Here is a 20,456-nt window from a genome sequence, read left to right on the forward strand (position 1 = left end):
CCCTTGGGGGACACCACTAGCTACAGGCCTCCAGCTGGACTCTGCGCCACTGATGACAACCCTCTGAGCTCTGTTCTCAATTCAGCCAGTTCTCAATCCATCTCACTCTCCACTCATCTAACCCATGCTTCCTGAGCTTACCTATGAGAAGGTTACGGGAGACAGTGTTGAAAGTCTTGATGAAGTCAAGGTAGACAACATTCACTGCTCTCCTCTCACCTACCTAGCCAGCCATTCCATCATAAGAGGCTATCAGGTTTGCTAAGGTTTGATTTCTCCTTGGTTAATCCATGTTGACTACTCCTGATCACCACCTTTTCCTCCATATGCTTGGAGATGACATCCAGGATGAGCTGTTCCATCACCTTTCCAGAGATGGAGGTGAGGCAGAAGGGATGGAGACAGGGCAGAAGTTGATAGCTGCATAAAAGAAAAGACAGTCCTGACTTATCTCCATAATATTTCTATCCCATACACTGACTGGATTCTTCTAGAGTAGAATAATAAGGGATATGATAATGCTATTATAAAACTATATTATAGGACATAAGCAGAAGAGGGCTGACTCAAAATTGCTTGGGCAACGTTATTTTGACATGCCTTATTTTGATTGCATGATTTGCCACCTTAGTAGCAATCTTGTAATGTAGATATGTGCACTGTGTTCCAACTTAAAAAAAAATGCAGAAAAGTACATCTTCTGTGTGGACTCATGGACACCTATTAGAGTCTTTAGTGAGGCTGAAACATTTAATTTTGTTTCTAACGGTCTCCAATTAATGGAAGACTGTTAGTTGCAGCAGTGGTGCTTCTGTCAGCAACCTATTGTCATTCTTGATGTGGGCTAACACTTATTCTGTAGCCGTTCACAGATGTTTGCTGAAATCAGGAAAAGTGAGACATGAGAAGCCTGGATTCTTTGAATTTTCTAGAGGGTGTATGTTGGCTTTTTGTCTCAATCTATTTGCCTGAWCTTTCTTATATCTGCTTCTAAACTCTAGATCGCTGTCAGAATTATCCCCTTAGCTTTACCCAATAGGGCTACCAAAAAGAAAGTTGATCTGAATGGTTGTAGTCAAGCAAAATTACAGAGTTGAAAATATGTTTTTTTTTTAATGGGGAGCGTTTAGCAACTTCAATGAACTAGTGTACCTATTAGACTTTCTAAATTCTGTTCTTTTTGCAAGATGAGCTACATATCTTACCTTAAAGTAAAGGGGGAAAAGTATGAGAAATTTGTCTTTGGACTGATATTAGAATTTGACTAAAATAGCATTTTCATAGATTGCGTTTAAATCCCTTAAGTAGAGAGAGGAATGGAAATCAATGAAGTTGCTTCAAAAGTCAGATAATGACTATAGAGTTAGATAATGTAATAGCTCTTCTTTTTGATATGTTATCATTGATTCTTTAAGTGAGACTGCAGAACAGTGGTCCTGCTGCAGTTTTGATGTATCTTGATGCATCTTGTTGAATTTCAAATCTATCAAAATTTCTATTGTTCAGTTGCTAAGTATGGAAAGGAGGATTTTGCARCTTCTCAGGGAAAGATCTACCACTTTCAATCATTTTGTACAGATAACTAAAGAGGAAACAAAAATGATAGAACTAAGTGCTAGTTAACAARCATAGCTATTTTCAGTAATGTGCAAAACATATTTCAATTAAAGTGGGATTCAGATGTTCCCCTGGTTCCTTTCAGTTCCTCTGGAAAAAAACTAAGTAGTARATCTCATGGTGCCAGCAGAGGCTGGCTTCCCCCTATCCTTTTGAATATGGATTTGCTGCTGTCCACATTGGAAAGAGTTAAAACTGTTTGGTCAGCATTGGAATGTGCTGTATGAGCACATGGATTTAGAGATGAAGAACTGTTCTGCAAAGAAAAGTTTGTACTTCARTCTTTGTCCTGACCCAGTAAGTTGACTGGAGCTTGAGTTCTAGAACACAGTGAGAAGAGGCTTCCATGTGGAATGAGGAGGAAGATTTATAGAACACTTCTTATCTCTCTTCAGAAATAAAATTTGAGTGTTATTTGGCCTGTATTTTAATAACTTGAAAATGAGTGCAGTATGTTTTGGGAAACCAGTCTGTTTCTTTAACTGTAACACCAAGTTTGAAAAGAAAGCATGGAGAATCTTGCCTCAAAAGCATATATTTAATGAATTTGTGGTTGATTCAAAATTTAGAATTGATATGGATTTATACAGACTCTGCAGTGTCAGTAATCTGATGATACTATAATAAGAAGCAATAATCAATTTTATGAAACTATTGATAGTAAMGTAGTAAGTCTAGAGATCAGTAGAATGCTAAAAAGCCCATCACAAAATTTAAGAGGCTATTAATGGCTTGCAATTTGAAAAAGCACAGTGATTGAATTCCCTTCAACTGTCAAAAGCTGAAATTTTTGCTGTTATTGCAAGAGAACGTATGTGGAATGTAGCATCTAGGCATCATTTTTGCTCTAGGAATAATCAATTCTTTTGATAGGTATTTTGTCACTTTTTCGTATTTTCTACTTTAAGGTTTTTGTTTTGAGGATTTTGCATTTCTTTTTTTTTTTAACATTAAGAAACATTGATATTTCATTGCTCAATTTATTAGTAATGACATGGAAATTCCAGGATTTGAAAGCTACATGCTAAGATGTTTAAGTTCCCAGCCTTTTTTTAATCATACTGCATCCTAAAGGGAAATATCATAACAAAAGTAACTTATTTTAATATTCCACATGCAGAAATATGTCCAAATTTATACTTAAAAATACTATTACAGCTTTATGATAGCAAAAAAACAAAAACAAAAACAAAAACAAAAACCTCTCTTCCAGTGTTTATGTCCTCATCTTAAAAAATACAGATTAATGTTGTAATCTTTTGATGAGCTCTCACACTGCAAGATATTCCTGTCACATGATGTTAAAACAGCTCAAGTATTTCTCCTGTCAGCAGTTCCAATATTCATGTCATTACCTTATTTAACCTTTCCAAAGTGTTAGGARTCTTAAGTGCAAGTTAAGAGTGTTAAGTCTACATGACTCAGGTGGTAGAAAAGTACCTGAAAACATCTGTCTGTCCATTGCATTAATAACTTCAGTTTCATGAGGTGATGCATAGCTCTATCATCTCATTTCCCTGTACACCTTATGCCTTTTTTTTCCTTGAAATTGCATCAGTTGCTTAGTTATGATAATAGTTATCAGTAACTATCCTGAAATAAACCTRAGAAACTCAATTTGAGCTCTTATAAGGTTCTCAGCTCCTTACAGCCTTTTTCCAGTCTTAACAAGGATGTGGAGACATGCCCRSTTTCTCTTCTAGAGAAAAGCAAAGCAAAGCTACTTGTAGCCTGTAAGGCTAATTGCRGTTTGATACTTTCTCATTTCTGGTCTTCCTAGTTCAGCTGACTGAATCCCTATCGCTTATTTTATTGCATAGAATGGTTTCAGACAGGTTCTAGGAGACCTGTTGTTCCYTACTATTAGTTTTTGTCCTGACAAATTTGGCTGGCAGTTCTGGTGGCTTCTTTTATTTGCCATCTGGTAAGGACAAGCAATGTTTAAGGAGTTATTATTTTACTTTAGCACCATTAGAGAAACTCTAAAAAACTATGGTGATTCTTCTGGATTCTGCTGTCCTTGACTTTGATATGTAATAGAAGCCCAGAACAAAGCAGSAGAATTGCAAGGGAGTAGCTTGCCCTCAGTAAGGTCTGAGCATTTTCAAATATATTTTCCCATTTCGTTAGCTGCATATGTTTAGTAAAGTGTGGCTTACRGACTAACCATTCATTAGAGCAGTCTTCTGTTTTGTAATGTGCTTATATTTGGAGTAATAGATATATGTACTTCTTAAATAATTGTTATTACTATTTCTAAAACTACAGAGACTGCTTGAGAGGGGAGCTCATGTAGTTTCTACRAAGGATTCAAGGGTATGTAATGAAGAGAATGAAATTAAAAAGAAAATAACATGTTATTACAGATTATGAAAAAAAAACACCTAAGAGTGGGGGTTTATGCAATAGTAGAAGTCACTTCGAGGGAAAAAATGAATATTTATCATGTATTGCTCAAACAAAGCCTGCATTGACAAAGAGAGAAGAGTAGTAGATAGACATAGGTGACTCTAGATCTCCTCAGTGTCTTTTATATGTTATAACTCTGTGATGTTTCCAGTTGACTCTTTAACTTTTACGGAATGGAAGGTCAACAGTGTTACTTTTCTGCACCAAGCCTTTGCTTTAAGGCAACTTCAAGAAATYAAATGATTTTTAATGACTTTCTTGACCTATGTAAAATAAAGAGTGAATCATACAGCCATGAGAGAATGTCAACCAAAAATGAAGTTGGCTTTTCTTAAAACAGGGTAACTATGTGACTGAACTTTCTTAGTGTTATATGGAGATGTGCCCAGTTTCTCTTCTAGAGAAAAGCAAAGCAAAGCTACTTGTAGCCTGTAAGGCTAATTGCAGTTTGATACTTTCTCATTTCTGGTCTTCCTAGTTCAGCTGACTGAATCCCTATGGCTAGGGGATAGTCCCTATCGCTAATCCCTATCAGAGCATGGAGGAAGTTATTCTCCATACTCAGTCTGCTGCAAGGTTTTTGATAGGGCTGTTTCTAGACAACTTTTTGTATGCTTGTCCCGTTGAGGAACTTTTTCCCCTTTATTCTGTCTTCTCTTACTAAATCCAGAAGACTAGTGTTTGTTCTTTAACGTTCATTAGATTCTCATTTGCCTTTTTCGTTTGGAAATCTGTAGGATTCATATCTAGCATTCAAAACTGAGGGTTTAGAATCTTACAAACTAAAATGTACAATTATTTTAGCCAAACAGATGGAGTTTGAGTCATTGGTACATAATACTACTTATCAAAGCAATCTGCAATAACTAGTGAAAGTTTTAAGAAACATGCTAAATTGTGGTTTCAAAAAGGACAGGATTACATTCTGCCAGGATTAAACCCTGTAATCTTACCAGCGAGCACAGTATAGAATCAGTGTAGCTTTGTTTGTTTACATTTGTATTTGTGGTCTAAATTGGCAGGCAATAAAGCTAGGCTTCTCAAAAGGTCTGGCAAATAACAATGTATCAAAAAAGATCATAGATATGACAAACAGATGTCTAGACTTTGTGCATGCATGTGTGTTTAAGGAATTCAATTTGATGTTTCTACTGGAAATGTTCAATATTAAATTGTTTGAAAGAGATATACTATTTCAGATTAACATTTTTGTTAGCTTAAAATGTAAAAAAAATCAGTGTGCATTTCTAGAATTTTGACCTTGGCCTTGCACAGACATATGACAATGACCTTGAAGGTTCTTAAAGAAAATAACATGAAAAGTCTTTATTTAACAACTATTGACGATAAATAAACAGCTAAAATCATTCAAAAAAAATATGTTAAATTATCTGACCTGTCAAAGGGCAAATATCGGTTTATTGTAAGATGAGCCTGTGCAGCAGCTGTCTTAGATACTTCAGTAATCTGAAAATGGATTTAGTTACATTGAAATTATTTGCCTACATTGAAATTATTTACCCATAATACATATTCTGTATGCACCATACATAAGCTATTTTGTATGGGCACCCGAAAGGTGTTTTACTCAGAGACCTCACAATTACGCTTTTGTTACAGTGGTGTCAGAAACATCAGGCAGTAATAGCTGGGCAGCTTCTCKCCTCCCTTTGTCAGGTCTGGCCAGTGCATGATACTGCTTCACTCCCACTATTTCTAACTGCCTTCAACTACTTCTGAAGGACAATAATTTTCATGATGTTATAACTCGTATCAGTGAGCAATAGGCACAGTCTGCGCAAGGCCTAGAGCTTTGAACTAGAAGATGTAGCCTTTGGCCGTCTTGGTCCATGTCTGTTGCCAGGCACCTCAGCTATATTAATGTATACCCATACATTGTTATAATGTGTATCTACTCAACTGTTCAAAATCCAGGCTGTTGATTCTGAACTCTGCATATTTATACATTGTTAAGCTCTTATGGTAAAGCAACAGACAGCAATTTAAATTTAAATTTTAACTTTGGGTAACTTTCATACTTCTTAAWTTTTTGACTCTTAATAGTCTTATATATTTTAAATTCARTAGACTAAATGTATGCAGTTCAATTGTTCCATAAGTAGTTATATATGTACACTTTATTAAATAGTGGGGGTTAGGTTTAGCTCAGTTRGTTAGTGTGGTGCTAATAATGCCAAGCTCGTGTATTCAATCCCCATATGCGCCACTTGCTTTGAGGGTTGGACTAGATGATCTCCAGAGATCCCTTCTAACCTTACCAAGTCTATGACTCTATGATTCTTTATATCAATTAAATATTACAATAGATTTGCCTAAGCTTTCAAAGAAAATGCATCTTCATTTTGCATCTTCATTAAAAGATGTTCTTTAACAATCTCATAAGTAGTTGCTTAATACAGGTTTAATTTTAGTTTAATTTTGTCTTTATAATGTCAAAATGTGYCATTTAAGTAACTTTAGCCACAGGGGTGATGAGTGTACTTAGCTTTGAATCAATAAAGAACTGAATGCCAACCAAAAATTTTAAAGTATGCTTGCTTGTATTTATTGTGATAGATAGCTTTACTACAGCATATAATGTTATATGCTGTATATGTTATATAATGTTATAAGTGATGCAATAATGTTATAATAAACATTGAGAAGAAAATGAGATGTAAAAGCTATACAAGCAAAYGAGAATATTATTTAGAGTGATGCCATAAGAGCTGAAAATTTCAAGATTACAGGCCTATTTTTAGATCTCTTTCTTTGTTTATTCACATAGAAAATTAAAAGAATGCATATATTTGTCCATATTAGTAAAAAGAATTTTTATATAGAAAGGAAATTAAGTTCTAAGCACTTCTGTAGAGGAACCACTTTTCAGGGCCATTTATTTTAGCGTTTGTTTTGCTTTTATTGCAGATATGCTAGTTTGAATAGAAAACTCTCTGACATGCAATTTCTTCATCTCCTGCCTTATTCAGTGAAACAAGAGAAAGAGAAAAATTTGAATTGAGAAGGGATTTAGTCACTTGTTTATCAATACTTTCTTTAATAATAGGCAAATATATTTCCTCAGCAARATGAAAATAAAAGGGTTTGTACTTGTATGGTGAAAAAATAACTCTAACTTTTCCAGGATGAGAATTAAAGAGCATCATTCTTGTATTGGAGTTCTTTTCAWTTAGGTTAATCTTGTGTAACTGAGAGAAGAAAGGAATCAGTGATGAACAACATAATTGAGAGATTTATTTGTTTAGTCCATGCAGGTTTTGAGTTGTTTYTGTACATGTTAAAAGGACTGAGGACCATACTTTGAGATATTCTGAGATATTCTGTTGGGTCTAAGCCTCTTTCTGGTCTTGAAACCAAAGCCAAAACCTTTATTTAGAAAATGAACTATACTATGAAGAGAGTACAGTGTGAGAAGCTGAAGAGAAGACAAGAAAACCGAAAAGAAAATGAAAGTAAACTTCAAATTGAAAAGGAAGCTTTGAAAAAATAGAAAGAAAGGTGAATCAGCCTAGAGTTTGTTTTCTTTAGCATGTTGGAAAAATCTGAGCTCAGTGTTTGGCTTCTATCTCTTGATTTTTATGTACTGGTTGGAGTTGGGTCATTTATATTTAGCTCCTCTCAGGAGTACTTCATGTTGCTAAATAGTTAGTGCTCTACTTGACTAGAAGAAAGATTCATGGATCCTTTATTAATTATGTCCAGGATAAGAAAAAAAAATTCCTTTTGCTTTCTGAAATGACAGGAAAGTAATATTGAAATTGCTTACGTGTTTTGGGAGCTTGGAGAGATTTAAAAGCTTGTTCTGAAGCTTTTCCTTAAGTTATCCTTMCTATATGGACATATATATGTAATTGCATAGTATGTGATCATGCTGTTACGTTTTGTTACATTAAGRTTTCTGAATCTGTTTTTTGAATGATAATCTTCTTGCATCTGATCTGGAGCTAAGTAATTAAAACAAGCTGTATTATAATTAGCAGGTCTTTAAAAACTTACAGTGTTTCAGCTTAACCATAGSTTTGTGCAAAAGATATTGTTTTGAAAACATAACTGTTCATGTAGTCTGCATAAAAGTGTTGTGAGTGAAGTCCTTCATTATTTTAGACAGTTCATGTTCTTAAATTTTTTTCTACAGATGATGGCAGGATTACATACAGAGCTGATTTTATAATTAGTTAAAAATATCTTGGCAAACTTATATGTAGTGAACACRAATTAGATGTTTTATGTGATTTTCTAAAGAGTAATCTGTATTCTATTTCTCTTATACTGTATTTACAATTAAAAATGTAGAATAACTGTATACAATTGAACTTTTACTTTTGTGTTTAGAAAAACAAGGTATACTTTCTTTTCTTTATCTTCAGCTCATCTGCTTTGAGTTTAACATATCTTTTTGGGGGAAAAAAAAAAATGTTTGTAAAGGATATTAAGCTTTGTTTGGCCTTCCTTTCCATTTAAAGTATTCACTGGACCCGAATGTGAAGTTGTGATCCCCAGTGCTGATTGATATATAAACATAAGGCAGATGGTGTAGAGATGATTCTGATGATAATTCATTTTTCAGCTAGTCCTGAAGGTACTTTGATTACAGTGTGTTTAAGCAATTAGAACACAGTATTCAATGTTAGTCCGGTTGGTAAGGAACACATGGGAAACAAGTTACAAGTTATTCAGGCCCAACAAAGGATGCACTGTGGTGTAACCATTTTAATTCCTAATGCTAGATTAGAAACATAGGACTTTAAAATATGTCATACAGTAAGGTAAATACATTAAACATAGTCTGAGTAAAAAGTTAAGTACATAGTTTTTGGCATAAATATTTGTTTTGGAAAATATTTGTCACTATATGAAAGAAGCCAGTATGCTTGAATTCAGATTTCACTTTGCATGCAGCTCATTAAAAAGTCACATGCTTGTTTTTAGGTTTACATGAGTCCTGGTTATGAAGCAGTTTATTTTTTCTTTTATTAGCATTTTAAATCACAGTACGGAGRAAAAGGTAAACAATATTCATGAGATTTAGTTAGAAGACCTATTTTGATTTTGCATCAATTGTTCAGAGTAATTTGTGATAATAAGCAGTCTTTACAGAAAATGCTGGTAGCAATTAGCTGACAGAAAAATGCAAGCACTTATATGAAACAAAACAATATGTTAAAGAAAATCATACCAATATTTTAAAAATGCTTCCAAACAGATTTAGGTTAAAATTTAATATTGTCTACTCCATAATTTATTGCTTTTTTTTTTTTTTTTTTTTTTTTGTCTGTTTCTGCAATAGGATAATTGACCGTCTAGATGGAGTTCGTTTGTTATGGTCATTGTTGAAAAATCCTAATCCAGATGTTCAAGCAAGTGCAGCTTGGGCTATTTGTCCTTGCATTGAAAATGCTAAGGTGAGAAAATATTTAAAATAATATTTTTTTACCTATATACTTACATATAATTTTTACGTTTGAATGATTGTCAGCAATACTGTGGTATTTTCCAGTTACACTCTCTCTACTTCCCTCTTTTAAATGCTTTAAATTATTGATGTATCTATTTTTTAACATACCAGTAGGCTTCCATCTAGTGCTCATTATTGCATTCTGTTTTGCCTTTACAGTGCTTATTTTATTTCATAGAATCACAGAATCGGTAAGGTTGGAAGGGACCTCTGGAGATCATCTAGTCCAAACCCCCTGCTCAGCAGGGTCACCTAGAGCATGTTAGACAGGGTTGCGTCCAGGCGGGCCTTGAAGATCTCCAGAGAAGGAGACTCCACAACCTCTCTGGGCAACCTGTGCCAGTGCTCCATCACTCTCACAGTGAAGAAATTCCCCCTCACGGTCAGGCACAACTTCTTGTGCTTCAACTTCTGCCCATTGCCCCTTGTCCTGTCACATGCGACAACTGAAAAGAGTTTGTCCCCGTCCCCTTGACACCCTCCCTTCAGGTACTTGTACACATTGATCAGATCCCCCCTCAGTCTTCTCTTCCCCAGGCTGAAGAGGCCCAGCTCTTGCAGCCGTTCCTCGTAGGGCAGATGCTCCTATTCCCAAATAAAGCATACTGAAAATGCCAATCTGACCATGYAGGAAACAGCAATCTTCTATTGATAGGCTGTGAACAGGACAGGTAGTTGTAGCTATTCTCCACTATGAGGTACTTCAGCTGTTCTTGGGAGACARTCTTTTGGACTGAGAGCGTATTTTATGCTCTGTGCCAATGTAATCCTTAGATTCTCTGCTCGGACTGCCAACAAAAAGTGCCATTTGTGAATAGTAGCTGTGTGGATCAGCTGTGCACAGAAGACTGAGCTGTTCATTTATTTCACATCATCTTCTAAAGAGAGATAAAATAGCGAGTATAATCTGTTACTCATCTTCAGTGAATTGGTACCACTGACCTGTGGTAAAATGAGGAAGGCTTTGTTTCTCATACAAGATCTCTGAAATAGTTCTCTAAAAGACTAAGCATACTTTTAGCCTTAACACTTGTGCAGTAACATATTCCATTTCTAATTCACATCCATATTTATTACATCTTTTGTTTCTTCTTTCTACCACAAATATATATCCTTCTACATATCATTTGAAAAACTGAATCTCTGAAAAGTGAGAGCACCTTAGAAGCACTACATATGCTTAGCATCCTTTGCAAGCAGTGTTTCCTATTTGGAATTGAGCACTATATTGTTGCTATTAATTTTTATTGATATAGATGTAGATTATATAGATTGGTAGATGTACATATACCTATATTGATGAAGTTATTGAAAAAGCATTTGTTCGTGATTTTTATAACTCAAAGCTTTTTTACTTTTCTGTTTCTTCACAATGATTTCTATGACAACAGCTTCTCTGTCATTTTTCAAACATGCCAGTTATTCTGAATTATTTTTCTCTTTCTTTTTCTAAACATAGACTCTTATATAAAAGTTCTGTTAYCTATTGATGTGTTTCCTACATGTCTCTTCTATCAAGATATGACTATACCTGGCTGTCTCTCTAATGATATTCCTGTAGATGAATGTTAAAACACCACTCTATGTAATGAGGCAATACTTACTATATATAGGGCTCTGTGAGTGGTAGTGCCAAGGTAGAGCTCSACTTTACCAGAATTCCCACACTGAGCACCTTTTCAGAAGCTATTGTGGTAGAGGACAGCTACTGAAATCAGAGGCTTTATTCATTTTCTTCTTTATTTTTTCCCCTTGAGTATTTAATGAGTTTAAGCTATGTACATCCTCAGTGTATCTGTCCTCCTTTCATCTCTTGTGGCTGCCTTCCCAAATGCTAATCTGTGACCCCACAAAGAGTTCTTTGTGTGAGACTGAGGCAGAGTGGCACACTGACACAAACTTACCAATACCCTTTCCTCCGACACTGAATGCAAAGAGAGATGTATAAACAAATGATTATAGCCACACAGTGGATATGCAGGAACTATCTATGTAAACAAAATGTTCATTTTTTTTTAATGCACAGTTAATAATTAACTATTTACATGATTTTCCAAGAATCACAGCTCAGTTCATGGAGTACTAGATTTGAAGTCAGTGATAAGGGTATCATTTTAAAGGGATTATGCACATTCTGGCTTTTCCAAGGCTATACTTGAGACTGCAAACCATATTTCAAATAGCTTTGAGATTGGATTCTTCATTTGTTTTCTTTGGAGAAGCTGTAGTGATTGTCCTCCATAGTACTGAGTTTGGTAGATGAAACAGAACTTGTTATCAGTATTAGAAACAAATTTTTGTGACAGTGTTGTATAGTATCCATTCTCTTGCACRAACACCTTCTGTACATATAAGGTAAAGGTTATTTTCTATTATATTTATGATGGAGCTGGTCTATCATACTGACCTAGCTCCTATGATAGTATGTGAGTACATGAGTATCTCTCATGTACTTACTCTCACCGTATCTTCTTAAGATTGGGAAGTTTACCAATTCTTTTTTACAATCAGAGAGAAATGAGTCACAAAAGGCCAGAGCCTCAGTTCTCARAGTTAGCTGCTGGCTGCTTTTGGACATTTCAATCTAACTAATTTGTCCACTGTCAGACAGAAAGTTAATGTCAAGAAGGGAATAGAATTCAAGTGACCTTAATCCTAGATTATATATGACATCGGTTACATTATGGTAGCTGGAGTACTTCCCATAGAGTAGAGCTGTAGAATTGGATTAGAAAGTACTGCTTAGTGTATCAGTATGATTTAGGTTAGTGATATTTGGTCCATGCCAGATTTAAGACTTTTTACATAGAGGGTGTCAGCTGTAGTCTCATRTATAGACTGTTTTAGCTCTGACAGCCACAATATCAGTTTGATGTCAGTCATCACTTCTGTTTACCAGCGTTAGTTCTAACTTTTTTTAGCCTTAAGACTGTAGAACAAAGATCTTGCAGGTTGGCAATGATACAATTTGAGTGGTAGAAATGTCCCAGGAAAATTTGCACAGCACCTGTCACTGCTACTTTTGAGCCCTAGACAAATATAATGTGATCATGAACAAATTAATTTATGCATTTCTCTAAAAATTAAAACTAAAAGAGACAAGAATAGTATTAATTAAAAATAATCATCTTATTCCTATTAATTCCTTACTTCCAAAAGGAAAAGTTACTACTGCAAACACATTGGTAATGGCAAAGTATTAGTGCACTGTCCAAGAAACACACATGATTGTGAAAGATTGCAAAGAAAAGTCTACTCAACTCTGTTGATTTTGGAATGGCAACATTTGGTTATGATGCTACTTTGAAAAGCAGTATTTATAGTGTTCTCCCAGTGTACATTAGTCCAAACAAGAATTTAGAGAAACTCTACAAAGATGTTATTTGGGCTATTACAAATTTCATCCAAAGGCATGATGCCAGTAAAAAGGGTGCTGCCAATATTAAAATCCCTCTTTTCTCAGAGAGTAACCTTTAAATAGCACGTTTTGAAATTWAAAAAAATATATATTGTAGAGGTTATTCTCCTTCTTATGTTTAGTAGAGTTTTGGGACAAAAATTTGAATAGAAATGACAATGGCAAGCTCACTTCTTTCCTCTGCCTTTTGTCTGTGGTTACTTAACAGTTTTCAGCTTTTGATGTTTCAGTTTTAACCTTTGTTATTGCTACAACTATAAAAGCTTTCTTAAAGAACTTGAAGAAGCTCATTATGTATGAAGTCTGTCAAACTAACTTAAGTAAACAGTCTGGGATTGGGRAGTTGAGGGAAGAGAAAAGGAAAGGTATTTATTCTGTTTTCTTAAAATCTACTGGTAAAATRACATCTCACACTTTTGTGATAAAGTGGCGGTTTTTTTGAAGTGTGTTGCATCCCTTTCAGCCCTGGAGTGGAATTTCATAGGCATGATGAATAGTCAGCCATGTAAAGATGCCTATGTATCTGCTAAAGAGAATGTCCGTGTTGGCCCAGAAATATCCAAACCAAAACTAAACCATGTTTAAGTGGCGAGGGCCATGAGGTGAGTATGTGTGAAGGTCCAATAGCCTCCACATATAATTGCAAAAGCATTGTATAATGAGAATGTGTTTCCCAATGGAGCCAGCAGTCTGGAGTAAACATGTGTGGGTGGGAAATATGCTACTGATGACCCATGCTATTCAGGCTCTTTATATAGATTTTGCTTGTTATGGAAATTTTAACATAACCACATGTATAAAACCACAGAGARCCTTTCTATTTAAAAGTAACAAATAAAGGTAGTTGAACTTGGAAAATCTTCTGATATTTAACAAAGAGTAAAATTATAACCAGTTGCTGCTTTAAATAAATTAAAATGTTTTGTTTACACATTTTACTAATTAAAAATGTAKTATAAGAAGTTCAGTAGTTCCCCATAATGCACACTGTTATTTTGTTTTTATATTTAATAAATTATACTTAAATAGAACCAATACATTTCTCTTTATGTACCATTCTTTGATTAAGCCTATGATGCTTGAGTATATACAGCACTTTCCAGTTTCTTTGTTTTCCTTGCTATCCTTCTTACATTTATATACAGAACGCTTGGCAGTTTAAATTTAACGCTCTTACTGCTCTCTTTCCATTTTCCTATTTGTTTTCTCTAAACAGTATCCTTTTTTAACATCATTTTATACCTACTTCTCTATATTTGATCTCATTTTATGCAGTTTTGAATCCCTCATATCTGGACATTGACTTTCCAAATTTTAAAGTTTTTATTACAAACTGAACTTTGAAAAATATTCTATAAGAGATCAAAAAGGAGTTTTTGGATTGCCYTTCAGACCTTCCAGAGCACCCTGCTCTCTGGAGAGTCAGGAAGCCTGGGAGGTCAGAGCTGGCTCCGTGAATCAGTAGCTGCCTGCCATACTTGCCAGTGTGTGGGAAGAGCCTGCCTGTTGGATGATTCTTGACACAGGCTGCCTAGAAGCTTACTGAACCAGCTGTCCTGGGGCGTTTGCAATCCTATAGACTTGTTCTCCTAGAGATCCTCAACGGACTAACATAAATTGCCCAAAGGCCCCTGAGGCCTACCAGTGATGCCTAGTTTGTATAAAAATACATAGTCTGAAAGCTGGGAAGGAAAGAGAGACTAAGAGCATAACCCATGTTTCCCTCATTGAGATGCCTCAGATCCTAAGCTCCATGCAAAGCAGCTGCCTGGGAACTTGGAGAACATACGAAGCCAAAACGTTTAGGAGATTCTGGAGACCTGGCCTTCCAGCTGTTTGGCAGCCCATCAGGCAAGAAATCAGAGAAAACCAGAAGCCAAGCAGCCTGGCAAGCTACTTACCAGCCATCTGGCTGACAACCGAAAAGACGAAGAGGCACGTTGGTAATTTAGCCTGTCTTTCTGTCTGGTTTCTGTCAAAACTTTTCAAGGAGTCATCGTGTTCTTATGGAAGGTTTTGGTTCCGTTCCATTAGCATTTTCTGATGGAATACTGTTCCACTGGAAAATATTTGATGAACTTTCCTTTTAACTTAATTGTAATAGCTACACATACTAGTCAACAGCTTGTCATGTTGCTTCTGTACTTTAAATTAGACTTGCTAATTAGACATAAAGATCTATAAAAAGTTTAAATCTCATCTTCCTCACATTTTTTTCTTTTGATCTCTTCTTTGTTTTTCTTGCTTGTCCATCTCCATTCTTCTGACTTTACCCTCTCATTTACCACGAGATTTCCATAGATTTCAAGACAAGAGCACTGAGATCATTGTGTCTGATCTCCTGCATAATATAAACCAGAAAATTTCAAGCAATCATTTTATCTAGCCCAGAAGCTTTTGATTGAGCTATAATATGTTTTATACTTCATGCTTGTTCAAATTCTCAGTGGTCTGCAATTATAACTAGCACAATATGATATGATTGGCTTCCCAAACAGAACTCTCTGGTTTATGGAACCTTGCCAGAGTTGTAAAGACAAAAACAGTAATTGTAATAACAATTTATTATTTTATGTTGTCTCTGCATTGATTATTTAGCTAGGCTGTCCTCAGAAAACTTTGATATTATTACTGTCTTGCATCTCTGCAATATTAAATTACATAGTAGTGTTAGCTATCTCATAAATACATTCATAATTTTATGAAGAAGTTTTCTTAAACGCTTGTTTGGATGTATGTTCATTGCTATCTGTTTTTCATACTTCCATTATTATATTGCTTCTCAAAATAATGTAAAGCAAGTCATGACAAAATCATGGCCTCAAAGGACCTTGACACTAGTGTTTTCACTCATTCTGTGAAAAAAAATAGGGTTTTGGCATTCACCCAGGAGTGACCTTCAGTGACAGCTGTGAGTAGGAATAGGGGGCAGAAAAGTACATGTAGTCCCCCAGACAGAAAAGAAAGAGAACAAAAGCCMAAAGGACTACTTGAAGTTGCACTGGTGACTATGAAGGCTTATTTTCCCACCATCTTTTTGAGAACATGCATCACATGCTTTCTTGGGCTGTACATTTGGCCAATGGACTTTTGGTTCTTGAGACTGTCAGTAGCAATATGCTTGCCAAGTATTTAGCTGTGTGATGATCAGCTCCCCGAAGAGCCAGGAGAAAGCAGTTTTACTCTTCCAAACTGCAGAGTAGCCCTGGAGCCATTTTATAGCTACTAGTATWACACTAAACCTGCTCTAGCTGTAGCTGCTTCAGTGAGGTGAAGATGACAGGAAAATCCATGTTGATTGTCTGCTACTATCCAGTCTTTCATCTTCCCAATATGTTGTACAGAGGCAGAGATGTGAGATGTAGTAAACCAGTSTTATCCTGAAAGGTCTTTCTTCATCTGCTCTCCTGCAGTGGAAATCTCCACAGCTGTATGGACAGGAAAAAATTTGCCTTTACATATGACATAATTTGAATGAATGATAACTCTGGATTGTTTAATAGGAAAAATGAATAGAAACTTTCATATGTAAATAATTTTTGCTTTTTTCACTGAAGAGTTGTAACATAGAACTTTACCTGTTACATTTCTTTATTTTGTATTTTAAATTTGGTTGTGCTTCACTAAGTCATGTAACTGGCAATAATGGATGGAAATGGACAGCTTGTTTCATTAAAGTAAAGGTAGCTTAAAGATGATTCTTGATAATTAGAGTTTATTTGCACAGCCATACCATCACTTTTTTGGGCAAAAGAAATTGAATTTGACAAATTAGCTGCGACATCTTAAGCTTTTTAAGATGTTCTAAGAGTAAAATACTACTTGTTTTTAGTGGGGAAGCTTTTATCTTTAGAACAGAGTATTTTTAAAGATAAACACAATGTGTTTTTATAATACGGTATTTAGTTTTAAACCTTTCAAATAAAGAAACCAATATTCACTTTGGAAGGAATAGGAAAGGAATCCAGTTACAAAAGAATTCCGTAGTGCCTGTACAAGAACTGTATGTCTCAACTTAAGGCTGATGAACTTTATTTACTTAATGAAAATAACCACAAAAATACATATAATATGATGACAAGAGGACTCAAAAATCCCAAATGTTCTCCTTGTGTAAATACTGCCAAGATCAAATGATTTTTCCAAATCTGCCTTTTCTGCAAATATTGTAATGCTTTCTGCTCCTAATTAAAAAAAGTGTAAAGCTGGTCTATCTCACAGTATTTCTGCTCTTGTGAGAAGCCAAGAATTAGCTTGGCTAAGTAAAAAAATTAAAAAAGGAAAGGAAAGTTAATGTTTTTGTTAATAGTTATGAAGTTCAACAAGAGGAAAGTATTGTGATTAAAGAGTACCAGGATGCAKTTTTTATTAGCATAGTAGGTAACCTTGCAGTCTTCAGCCTCTATGCCAGATACTTGTTTGTACTGTTTGAAATTGTAAACTCCTCATTTTAATCCARTTTTGAAATAATATTTATCATACTTTCTAAGGATAGAAACTTTGCTGCCCACTTGTTAGAAGAAAGATGTGATCATGTGAAATCATGAAATATCCTGTTCTCTCTTCCAGGTTTCTCCAGACATTTAAAAAGTATTTTAACAATTCTTATTTTTTCATATCTATCACTTAAGATTAAATATTACATTAAAAGTTGTAATATAATAGTGATGAATATCTAAAATGAAGGTATTTCCTGTTAATGCAGTAAAACCTTCATGTTCTGACCTCTTTTACATTTTTATTTTTTTTATAAATGTTACTGCATTTGAGCTCTTCAGCTCAGGAAATACTACTTGTTAAACTAAACGTATTTAGCCTATCCATAACACGTACATTCAGATGTATAAAAAAGACCTTTATATTTTATTGCTTATCAGTTGGGATGATTTTGGCGATGATCAATATTTATATCCATAAATGTTGATTCTTACAGGTCATCTCACAATGACATATRTTTTTCTGCCTAACTTGAACTGAGTAGCCTTGTTAGAACAACAAACAAGTACAGTTTTATGAAGATAAGTAAAGAGGGGAATGAATTTACTAAATTCATTTAAATACATTTTTCTTACTTTTCTGGCTGTTTATTGTATAGCTAAGATGTTCTGTAAGCATTTCAAAACATTAGAATTCTATATTTGTTGAATATCTTCGTATGTAACTTAAAAGAAAGWAAGTAAGTACCTAAATTAATCGATTAAAGTTTTGTTGCATGTAAGTGCTACAATATGAATTTAGYGGTTTAGTCTCAGACTTGAAATGCAATACTATCCACTCCACATTCAATATCAAAATTCTGTTATGCTCCATTAGCAAACTGACTGCACAGCCAAGACCCTGAAATGTATTTTTGCAGGAAGATTTAAGGACTAGAAGTAAATATTAACGCTTTATGCATTAATATATGGAAATGCCAAATGCCTTGGATTTAGTCTCACAAAAAGTTATGTGTCAGTTAATTTGAAAGGGTAGACTTTAAAGCTTGCAATTTTTTTTTTTTTTTTTGGAAGCAAAAGGTACAAAGGAGGTTTCCAAAGACATATTATATATGATTTTTCTTCAGTTACAAAATTAAGTATAGATGTAAATGCCTGAGGATATTTAGAAACCAAGAACACAGAAATTACTTTAGACTTTACAGTATGAAAAAGTATCTGATCATTAATACAAGTATACTCAGAGAACATGGAATGGAAAGAATTGAATCCAGRCCTTTGCAATCACAGGCACAACTTCATATAATTTCTTCTTGTGAAAATATCTTTAAAGTACAGCAATTGTATATAATAAATACAACATATATGACAATAAAAAAAAAAGTAGAAATTTACTTTGTTAATGACACCAAAAAGATGTGATTTTTGTTTAAGTTTCTTTGAAAGAAAAACTTATCAAAAGATCTTGTAAGTAACTTAATGAATTTTAAAGCTCTGATTTCAGTCCTTCTTGCTGCATGTTGTTCTTCAAATTTCTTGCTTCTTTGCTTTTCTCTTTGTCTTTTATGGAGCCCCAGACTACACCCACAATCACATTTGGGAAACTTTCCTGACATGTGGTTTCTGWAGTTTCCCTCTGCTTTTCATCACTAGTAGAAGGTTCTGTCCTGATCACAGATGATCACTGAAACTCTTTTCTTTTACTTACTGCTGGATTGTTTACATAGCATACCATCAGTTTAATTTAACCACTCTGCATTAACAAAATGTATAAAGTCTAAGCTTATCAAAAGAGAAAGGTAACAAGTAGAGCTCCAGTCACTTGGGATTAGAAGAAAATGTAAAATTTCCACAGATAGGAAAATACAAAATTTACATACTAGTTCATAAAATGGGAGACAAGTTATCTTATCTCTTCATGGARCAACTTTCAAGAGCACAAAGAAGAATTGCATGAGTGTTTGAGCCATCCAGAAAAGCAGAATCATTTGCATATCTGCCTGGGCCCCCTTTCAAATCCTAGAGACTTTCCTGTAGAGTTTACCTRTTGAACAGAACCTTTCGTATTTGTTGAGCCAAAAATTTAGACACAATGTTGGTCACACTTCTGCTGTAAGTTTCAAGGARTTCAAGTAATTTTAAATGTCATATATTCTTTTCTTCGCCTGTATCTGACCATTTAGTTGTATAGCCTTCTAATACTCTCATAGATAAGATGTTTCTGTGTAGAAGTTTTCCTCTGTGACCCATCATCTGGTGCCTTTGGTCTGGTTTCAAAATTTCAAGGGGTGAAAATTCCTAACAAGAAGTAATGTTTTTATTCAAGCAATAATCTATTGATACATTTACAATGTAGTATGTATACACTAACAATGACAGTCAAAGAAGCTTTTTTCCAGCATACTTGTGGGAAATATGCTGTAAGCTCGCCTCCCTTTGCATTTCTCTGAGCTGATTTTTTGAGTCACAACCCTATATTGTCTTTCGTTTGCATCAACATTTAGATCCTCTTTTTATGTTTCTAAGGACCTCTGATATTTGTTCATTCTGTTATTTTTAGGACTTCAGCCCAAAATTTGCTCTTGGACACTGCCCTTTTTCCACAGGCTGTGGTTTCTGGTTTTGACCCTCAAACTGTATGGCACTAGCCTCTCCCTTCCAGTCTCAAGAGTTGTCCCACCTGTGGTAGAAAAGATTATGTTCCTGATGAGCATACCCACTGGTTTTGCTTTTTGGGAGAAGACAACATCACAGCTAAGTGTTCAGTTTGGCGTTTAGTTCCATAATTGAAAAGATGGAGTGCAGCATCTTTTGGAATTTTTATTTACCAGGTCCGTGAATGATACAATAAATTGGCTTAGGAAAGCGAACACAATACAATTGGAGCTCTCCTCTACTCATAAATCGTGCCCCAAAAGAAAGAAACACAATCAAAACCATTCTTGATCTCAAGATCACTCCCTAGTCTTAGGAAAGTTCATACTTTTCATGTTTGCACTTCCATGAAGTCCTAAGACCTTTCAGTCCGAAAGAGTTTCAAGAGACAATCTGGTAATTTTTACTCAAAATTATCCTCTTGGGCTGTTGAGGTGAGCACACA

At 34.8% G+C, this 20,456-nt stretch overlaps 1 protein-coding gene across 2 annotated transcripts in view; it reads left to right on the forward strand.

Moving 5' to 3' along the window:
* The window catches only part of ODAD2 (outer dynein arm docking complex subunit 2), a 93,742-nt gene that overhangs the window by 44,613 nt on the left and 28,673 nt on the right, over nucleotides 1–20,456 (forward strand). For both annotated transcript variants that reach the window (XM_085318284.1, XM_085318285.1), the window contains exon 16: nucleotides 9,335–9,449. In XM_085318284.1, coding sequence (XP_085174410.1) covers nucleotides 9,335–9,449 — 115 coding nt within the window. The remainder of the gene's footprint in view (nucleotides 1–9,334; nucleotides 9,450–20,456) is intronic.

Source organism: Rhea americana, unplaced genomic scaffold (genome assembly GCF_003343005.1).
Source record: "Rhea americana isolate MKP2758 unplaced genomic scaffold, rheAme1 scaffold_53, whole genome shotgun sequence".
NCBI lineage: Eukaryota > Metazoa > Chordata > Aves > Rheiformes > Rheidae > Rhea > Rhea americana.